The sequence below is a fragment of the Rhinopithecus bieti genome, unplaced genomic scaffold, assembly GCF_001698545.2.
Source record: "Rhinopithecus bieti isolate Rb0 unplaced genomic scaffold, ASM169854v2 scaffold_17240, whole genome shotgun sequence".
NCBI lineage: Eukaryota > Metazoa > Chordata > Mammalia > Primates > Cercopithecidae > Rhinopithecus > Rhinopithecus bieti.
This window is the reverse complement of record NW_016808704.1, coordinates 1-9,297: the sequence shown is the minus strand read 5'-3', so window position 1 is coordinate 9,297 and position 9,297 is coordinate 1. Positions and strand designations below refer to the sequence as shown.

At 52.0% G+C, this 9,297-nt stretch overlaps 1 protein-coding gene across 1 annotated transcript in view; it reads right to left on the bottom strand.

Moving 5' to 3' along the window:
- Nucleotides 1-7,843, bottom strand: part of LOC108538774 (golgin subfamily A member 6-like protein 6) — a gene marked incomplete at its 5' end in the record, with an annotated part of 48,468 nt that extends 40,625 nt beyond the window's left edge. The window contains 6 exons of the mRNA XM_017887048.1: nucleotides 4,893-4,992; nucleotides 5,080-5,218; nucleotides 5,405-5,493; nucleotides 5,929-6,004; nucleotides 6,661-7,311; nucleotides 7,634-7,843. Coding sequence (XP_017742537.1) covers nucleotides 4,955-4,992; nucleotides 5,080-5,218; nucleotides 5,405-5,493; nucleotides 5,929-6,004; nucleotides 6,661-7,311; nucleotides 7,634-7,843 — 1,203 coding nt within the window. The remainder of the gene's footprint in view (nucleotides 1-4,892; nucleotides 4,993-5,079; nucleotides 5,219-5,404; nucleotides 5,494-5,928; nucleotides 6,005-6,660; nucleotides 7,312-7,633) is intronic.
- Nucleotides 7,844-9,297: the final 1,454 nt, after the last annotated feature.

The window sequence follows — 9,297 nt, the reverse complement described above, 5'->3', positions numbered from 1 at the left end:
GGAAACAACAGGTGCTGGAGAGGATGTGGAGAAATAGGAACACTTTTACACTGTTGGTGGGACTGTTCAACCATTGTGGAAAACAGTGTGGCGATTCCTCAAGGATCTAGAACTAGAAATACCATTTGACCCAGTCATCCCATTACTGGGGATATACCCAAAGGATTATAAGTCATGCTGCTATAAAGATACATGCACACGTATGTTTATTGCAGCACTATTTACAATAGCAAAGATTTGGAATCAACCCAAATGCCCATAAGTGACAGATTGGATTAAGAAAATGTGGCACATATACACCATGGAATACTATGCAGCCATAAAAAAGGATCAGTTTGTGTCCTTTGTAGGGACACATCTGCTCCCCCGCCCCAGCAGTTTCCTCTGCTCACTCTCATCACTTTTCCTGCTCCCAGGCTCGCCTGGTCATGTGTCCTTCACTATCCTCTGAGTCTCCCTCTTTCCAAGCCACCTCCACTGTACTTGACACACTCTCCCTTAAGACACCAAAGTACACAAGCTCAAGTCCCTCCACCTCACCTTTACTCCCAGACGTGGGAGGGAGATGACATGAAGACCCAAACACCACTTGGCAAGAGATCTGGGGTGTGTAGAGGGGCAGATCTGAGCTTGTAGAAGCTCCAGGGGCTCCCTGCTGGAAGCTGCATTGAAGCTGGCTATTGAATGTGGCTCTGAGCTGAGAGCTCTTCTTGAAGCTCCAGACCAGGAGCCAGCTGCCAGTTGGAGCCCTCTATTTGGTGCCTCAGAGAAACCTTGCACTCTGTAGGTCTAACTCTGAACCCAGAAAATCCCCCCATCTCAGCCCTGTCTCTTAGGGAAAGCACCACCTCAGACCCAGTTCTGCACCAAACCTACATTTGAGTCATGGGGCTCCTGCCCTGCACTGTGAGCACTCTGGATGAGCCAGTGCCGAGGGGGAAAGAGCTCTGAATGCCAAGCCAAAACATGAGTTTCAACTCCACCTCCAGCTCTGAGAGCTGTGGGTGGGAAGGGCCCTAGTCCAGTTTGCTGTAGAAAGACCAGTCTGAGGCCGGGCGCGGTGGCTCAAGCCTGTAATCCCAGCACTTTAGGAGGCCGAGACGGGCGGATCACGAGGTCAGGAGATCAAGACCATCCTGGCTAACACGGTGAAACCCCATCTCTACAAAAAAATACAAAAAATCTAGCCAGGCGAGGTGGCGGGCGCCTGTAGTCCCAGCTACTCGGGAGGCTGAGGCAGGAGAATGGCATAAACCCAGGAGGCGGAGCTTGCAGTGAGCTGAGATCTGGCCACTGCACTCCAGCCTGGGCAACAGAGCGAGACTCTGTCTCAAAAAAAAAAAAAAGAAAGAAAGAAAGACCAGTCTGCCACTGCATGGCACATGGATGGCAGGGGCAGAGTGTGGGTGGAGAGAACAGAAGGTGGGCAAGGTGAGAAGGAAGGCAGAGACAATGGCGTAAGCCATGGAAGAATGGAAAGAAGGACAAGACAAGGAACAAATTAGGGTGCCACATTGCGGATAGAACCAAAGGAGGAGGCCTCTGGGGAAGGAGACACCCAGATTTTTATCAGAATGTGCTAGAGCATGCGAGAAATACTAAAAAATTAAATTAGAATCGAGAGAAGGGAGGAGCGGAAGCAAGAGGCTATGGGCATGGGCAGGAGTAGCGAGCTCTGTCATTAATGTCATGTTGAAGTCCCCACAGAGAGCTAGACCGCAGCCGCCTTCCCTGCTTCACAGCCCTCAGGGTGGCTGTGCTCCCTGGCCTCCTCGGCTCACCGGCCCTTCATAGGCTGTCAGTGCCAGTGGGGGGACAGGTTGACACAGGGCCAAGCATGTCTATGCGGTTTACCCAGGCGGACTGCTGCATGGCCCTATGCCAAGCCAGAAGCTGATGGATGACCTCTGAATCTAAAACCCGCTTAAACAACCTGATCCGCCCAGCCACCAGCTTCCTCACAGCTCATCTCCATCGCAGACGGAGCATCTCCCTCGGGCCCAGTGCCCATCGCCCGTGTAGGTGCAGCAGGGAACTGTGGGCTCAGGGCTCAGGTGAAGAGGGCAACTCATGCCAAGCCCAAGCAATCCAATATCCAGAGCGAATGAAATGACTAGAGCTTGACTTAGACTATCGAATTACAGGGCGGGGAGGCTGGAGGAGAGTCCATGGAGGTTTATAGGTATCCAGTATTTAATGAGCGTCATGGTTTTGGTTAACAAGGAAAAGAAATGAGTGGTGGGGAGCGGGATCACCACTGGCCTAGGAACCAATGGGCCTGCAAAACTCTGCTCCGCTGAGTCTCCAGCCACAACATAAGCTCCTCCTCCTCATCCTCCCAGCCCCGAACCCTACTCTCTCCCCCAGCTTGCACTCGCCAGCGTGACCTTACCAGTAACCATATTTATGCCGGGCGAAATAGAGAACCAGCACTTTGGTGAGCTGACGGCCGTACAGAGACCCAGGTGTAGTGGCCGGCGACCACAGGCAGTGCAGCACCTACTGAGCCAGGTGGGTAAGGGTGTGGAGAGTGGGCATGGCTGCTGCAGGCATGGAAAGGAGGCGCAGATGGCGGCTCTCCCAGGGACCATTGTCAGGGTCTCCATGTGTGGACGTGTGCAGAGGTGGGGGTGCTGAGGAGGAAGGAGGTGCAGGGAATTTCTCATCTTCTCTCTACTGCCTCTGAGTTGGAGATGTCAGAGGGAGCCATGGCCCACTGTAAACTAACACAATGTCCCCACCCACAGGGTTAGAACCCCTCCCCTGGAGGCAGCTCTGAGGGGAGCAGTCACAAGTGAAGAGTGCCGGATGCTTGTGTCCTGCAGGGGGAAGGAGGTCACCAAGGTGGCTGCTGCCTTCTGACACACCAGCCTCTCTCTCTAGCATGGGGGCCCGCACACACCCAGCCTGTCAAACCTACAGACCCCAAGAAGGCTTTGGCCAAATTAATGAGCGACTCCCTCTCCCAGGAGGAAGCACAACTGAAGGATGTGGAAGGCAGTAGAGTTGTGTGTACTCCACTCGCTCTCTCCACAGTTGGACCGGAAAGAAGGGGGCTTTCAGCCAGGCTCACCCAGGCTGGGGTCTGAGTGTCACTGTCCAGCTATTGGCTTCTTGCTTAATGGGTGAGCCCAGCCGATCCTGTGCAGTTGCCACCCTAGTGAGGGTGAACAAGCAGGCGAGTTCCATTTCTGAAAGCGTGGGCATACAGTAAATATTAGGCTGTGGGCTGCTGGGCCAGGAAGGGGTGTTTATTTTTCAGGGTTTATTTATCTATTGACTTGATGAGGGAGGGTTGTAGGTACAACCAGTTTAAAGATGGAAATTTTGAGAGAGCAGGCAGGGATTTAGTGCTGGGTAAAGCAAGCAGGCTTGTCAAAGCAGCTGTTTTGGGGAGGCCAGAATCCTGTACCAATGTCCTCAGCATGTTCATCAGCTGCTGGGGGAGTGCCAGATAGGATTAAAGCACAGAAGTTTCTGGATGACAGAAATGTTCTATATATTCAAAGGGGGTGGGTTACATGGGTAATGCATTTGTTAAAACTGATCAAAATGTAAACCAGATCTGTGCATTTCACTGAATATAAATTATGCCTCAAATTAAAAACATGTTTTAAAAGACAGATGGGCTGGATGCAGTGGCTCACGCCTCTAATCCCAGCACTTTGGGAGGCTGAGGCAGGCAGATCACTTGAGTCAGGAGCTCGAGACCAGCCTGGAAAAGATGGTGAAATCCTGTCTCTATTAAAAATATAAAAATTAGCCAGGCATGGTGGCACATGCCTGTAATCCCAGCTACTCAGGAGGCTGAGGCAGGAGAATTGCTTGAACCTAGGAGGCGGAGGTTTCAGTGAGTAGAGATCATGCCACTGCACTACAGCCTGGGTGACAAAGCAAGAATCCATCAAAAAAAAAAAAAAAAAAAGCCAGATGAAGGTTTTCAACTTTCACTAAAGGCAGAGTAGCTTTTACAGATTAGCCTCCCCACAAGAGCAGTTAGAAAACTGGACAAAATGTGCCCCAGCAAAACAATTGTTTGAAGGTAATTGGAGACCTCAGCCAGGACTTGCGTGACCAGTCCTAGGAGGTGACCCTGAGAGTCTGTAGCGCTTTTCCCACATTTGGTGATTGGTAAACAGTAGAGGACTAAGAGGCTGAGAAAGTGAGTGTGAAGTTGTAGTTAACAGGCTGGAAAGCCTAGCTGAATGTTTGGCACTCTCACAGGCTGAAATGACCTAATGAGAATTTGGGTCCCAGTAAGGAGATGGGACCCTGGAAGGGCCACCCCTAGGAGTCCAAGTGAATAAAAAATAGACCACCCATCACAAAAACTAAAACCTTGAACCAGCTTAGTCCCAAACTAGATGAAGGTGATCTGCCCTTACTCCAATTGTGTGCCATAAAGTCAAAGTCAATACTCTCTGGAGGCAGGTAAAAGTGTACTAGGAAATGCCATAAGACAAGACAGGACTAAATGAGAAAGACCAAGAAAAAAACCAACAGAAAAAAAAATGTAAAGGAGAAAATTTTTTTTTTTTTTTTTTTTTTGGGAGACGGAGTCTCGCTCTGTCACCCAGGTTTGAGTGCAGTGGCACGATCTCAGCTCATTGTAACCTCTGCCTCCCAGGTTCAAGCAATTCTCCTGCCTCAGCCTCCCAAGTAGCTGGGATTACAGGCATGTGCCACCACGCCTGGCTAATTTTTGTATTGGTCAGGCTGGTCTTGAACCCCTGACCTCAGGTGATCCATTCACCTCCGCCTCCCAAATTGCTGGGATTACAGGCGTGAGCCCCTGCACCTGGCCAGTATTTTGCCACAATTTAAAATAAAAACTTTTTTTTTTTTCAGGTTTGTGCTCAGACAATATTCTAAACAGTCACATGGCAGCTTACTCTTCTCCAGGCCTTGCTGCCACCTTTTAGATGTTTATGATCTTTGCCTTCTTGTGGTCTCCTCAGTAGAAGAACGGCATGCAGGGGTTGCTGTAAAGATCTTTGGAGGGAGAAAGGCAGGGCACTCAGCACCGTGCAAGCCCTCCCTTGCTCCTACCTGACCACCTCACCCAAAGGCTCTACTCACCACCCTGCTTGTCGGCAGCTCCAAGCTCCTGAGGGATTGGGGTCCCTGGTGCGGACTCATCAGCAGGGTTCTGGGCAGCTGCCTGCAATCCGCCATGCCCCTGGTTACGGTCACTCACAAGCGGAAACACCAGCTCCACCTGGAGGGAAAGGTGGTCTGTTGCCACGCCCGTGCCCGCACCCACCTCCACCCCCACCCCTGCAGAGGTGTTGCATGTCTTAGAGGGTCCAGAGAAATCAGAAGGTGGGAAACCAAGAGCATAAGGGGGTCTAGGAGGGACCACCAAGGCAGGCAGCAAAGGAGGGGCAGGAAGAGTCAGGCTCACCATGGCCTCCTGGCTCTCCAGTTCCTCTGGGATGCTTGGCATGGGCCCAGGTGCCTCCTCCTCCACCTCCTCCCTGTCCAGTCCATCTCCTGTAGGGGGTTGCCAGAGGGGTCCTCAGACAACGCAACAAGGGAGGTAACAGTGGGCCCACCTCTGCCCCCACCCTCACTGTGCAACCCTGGGCCAGCCCCTCCCCAGAGGGAAATCAGCAGCTGTTCTTTATTTTATTTTTTTGGAAGAGACAACGTCCCCCTGTGTTGCCCAGGTGCAGTCCCACTACCAATCAACACAGGAGTTCTGACAGGCTCCATTTCCCACCTGGGCCAGTTCACCCATTCAGAGGCAACCCTGGTGGTCCCCACTCCCAGGAGGTCACCATATCTATGCCGAACTTAGTGTGGATACCCGGTCGGCATAACGACCAACTGTTCTAAAGAGCTCTTCCAACTCCTCAATCCTACGCTGCTCACAGTCTCCCCTTCTTCCTGGGGCTCTCTCCTCTTCCTCTGAGCGGTCTCCCATACCTTCCCCAGCGAAAGCCATGAGGTTCAACTGGGCCTGCAGCTGCTGGTTCTGCTGGATGGCAGCTTCCAGGTGTTCCTAAGAGGCCAGCAAAGAGTGAGAAGGCACGGAGGTTGCCAGGTTGTCGCCCTCGGGGCCCCACCCTCATCAACTCCCTCAACTGGGTCTCCTACAACTATTGGTGGGCCATCTCGGCCACCACTTTGCCCTGAGCTTCCTGCTGCTGCTGCTGGGCAGTGCCTCCTTCTTAGAGGCCAGCTGCTGATAGGCAGCCACGTACTGCTGCAGGTGACCCAGGTAATGGTCTCGCTGCTGCTGCAGACTCTGAGCCTCTTGGCTCTTCAGCTCTACCTGCAGGATAGATGTCAGGGTAGCTAGTGGCTGGCTTCCAGATTCTAGGCCCATAAACAGGGTAACGAGGGCACTGTGGGACTCTGTCGCCTGCCCAGGTCCCTGGCCCCTGGCCCCTTCCTCCAGGCCTAAGTGACTGCCTCCCTTGCCTAGAGGCCCACGCCTCCCTCCCCAGCCTCAAATCTCACACCCTACCTCCCACCATTCAAACTGTAGGCCACATACTGGTGGAAAAGCAGAGGGAGCCGACCACCATCTGCTAATTTGTGGTGAGGTCATTCTGTATGATCTCCATGGTTTGCACATGCCTCCACCTGCTCCCCCCAGAGCTCAGCCTTCCGCCCTAGCTCCCCCAGCCTCTCGTCCAGCTCCTGCAGCTTCACCTCCTGCTCCTGCATCTTCTCCTCCTGCTCCTGCAGCCTCACTTCCTGCTCCCACATCTTCTCCTCCTGCCTCTGCATCTTTTCCTCCTGTTCCCGAATCTTCTCCTCCTGCTCCCACATCTCCTCCTCCTGCTCCCGCATCTTCTCCTCCTGCTCCCACTGCTTCTCCTCCTGCCTCCACATTGTCTCCTCCTGCTCCCACATCTTCTCCTCCTGCTCCCACAGGTTCTCCTCCTGCCTCCACATCTTCTCCTCCTGCTCCTTCTTCTCCTGCTCCTGCATCATCTCCTCCTGCTCCCACAGCTTCTCCTCCTGCCTCCACATCTTCTGCTGCTCCCATATCTTCTCCTCCTGCTCATGCATCTTCTCTTCCTGCCTCCACATCTTCTCCTCCTGCTCCCGTATTTTCTCCTCCTGCTCATGCATCTTCTCCTCCTGCTCCCGTATCTTCTCCTCCTGCTCCCGTATCTTCTCCTCCTGCTCCCGCAGCTTCTCCTCCTGCTCCTGCAGCTTCTCCTGCCTCCACAACTTCTCCTCCTGTTGCTGGTTCATGTGGTTCCACAACTCGTTCTCTTCCACCCGGGCTTGGAGCTTTGCTGCCACACTCTCCAGCTCCTTACCCAGGTAGTCAGCATCCGCCTGCAGCTGCTGCTGGAATAGTGAAAGTGTTGGTTTGAACCTCAGAAGGAAGAAGACTCATGAGCTAGCCATATAAATGTAATCTATAAAATAATGGTTTTCATCCATAATCCTTTAAAAAATATTTTTTTAAGCCCTAACTCTGAGATTCTGATTCCCCAGGCAGGACCCAATTTGTAGATTTTTAGCACACTCTAGAGGATTCTATGCAGGACCAGAACAAGGACCCAAATTTTTGGGCTCTTGGCTGGACCTCCCCATAACCTGCATGATCCCTAGACCAAGGTCCCAGCCGGATGGGGCTCCCACAACCCCCAGGGCTGCAGCCACTCACCTGTGGCAGTAGGAGCTTGGCCCTCTCCAGTTTCCTTTTTAGCTCCTTTACGTTAAGCTGGATCTCAGACTTTTCAGATTCTACAAGTCGAAGTTTTTCTTGTAGTTCGGCATTTTTCTCCTTCAACTCCTCATCGGTTATGCTATGACCAGAGGCAGTAGATAAAGGAATGAACGAAGAACAGAAAGGACCGCTTTGGTGATCAACCCTCTACTTTTGCCCCACAACCACAGAACTGTGGCATTGGAAGGGACCCCAGGAATTAAAAGTCCCAGGTGGCAGGCCAGAGAGAAGACATGAGTTGCCTGAGGCTACCCCGTGAGTCAGTGGCACAGCCGGCACTAGAGCTTCCCTGTACACACATGAAAACCTGTATGAGCCTCTCACCATGCCCACCTGTACCCCCCACCTCCCAGCACACCACCCACGCTAAGGGCCTCCAGACCTCCCATCCCACCTTCCCCCATCCTGCGTGTTTCTGTACAGCTCCAAACTCAGGGCGTCCCTCTCCTTTGTTAACTCCTCAATGTACTGCAAATAGAGAAAGGTAAAGTCAGGACACAGCAGGCAGAGGAGCAGCTGGCCAACCAGAAACAACAGCTGTAGTGACTACTCCACAGTAACACTTCCTCACTCCCAATCACACCTGACATGTTCGCAAGGCATTTCCAAGCCCATGGTCTCATTTGTTTTTCTTTCTTTCTTTTGTTTCTTTCTTTTCTTTTTGTTTTCTTTTTTGTTTTGTTTTTTGTTTTTTGAGGCAGAGTTTCACTCTTGTTGCCCTGGCTGGAGTGCAATGGCACAATCTTGGCTCACCACACCCTCTGCCTCCTGGGTTCAAGCGATTCTCCTGCCTCAGCCTCCCAAGTAGCTGGGATTACAGTCATGTGCCACCACACCCAGCTAATTCTGTATTTTTAGTAGAGATGGGGTTTCTCCATATTGGTCAGTCTAGTCTTGAACTCCTGACCTCAGGTGATACGCACACCTCAGCCTCCCAAACTGCTGGTATTACAGGCATGAGTCAGAGCACCGGCCCTCATTTGTTTTTCAAAGAACTCAGTAAAGGTGGAAGAGACAGGGAAAGAGATTGAATTTATAGCTGGCTACCAGGGGCCCAGAGAGATCAGATAATATTGCTATTGTTATTACTGTTATTGCTACCACTGTTGGAACCTTTTCTGAGTGCTTCACCAGGCACTGTGCTAACAGTCCGATTTAATCCTCACAACCTCCATAGGAGACTGAAGGGGTGGCCTGCCCCTCCACACCTGTGGGCGTTTCTCGTTAGGTGGAACGAGAGACTTGAGAAAAGAAATGAGACACAGAGACAAAGTATAGAGAAAGAAAAGTGGGCCCAGGGGACCGGCGCTCAGCATACAGAGGACCCGCGCTGGTACCGGTCTCTGAGTTCCCTCAGTATTCATTGATAATTGTCTTTCCCATCTTAAAGAGAAGGGAGCGACAGGACAATAGGATCGTTTTAGGGAGGAAATCAGCAGTAAGACATATGGATAAAGATCTCTGTGACATGGGTAAGTTCAAGGGAAAATGCTGCGCCTTGAGATGCATATGCAAACATCTCCATGAACCTCTTAGCAGCATTGCGCCAGCAAGTCTCGCCAGCAAGTCCCACCTTATGCCGTAAGGCGGTTTTCTCCCAT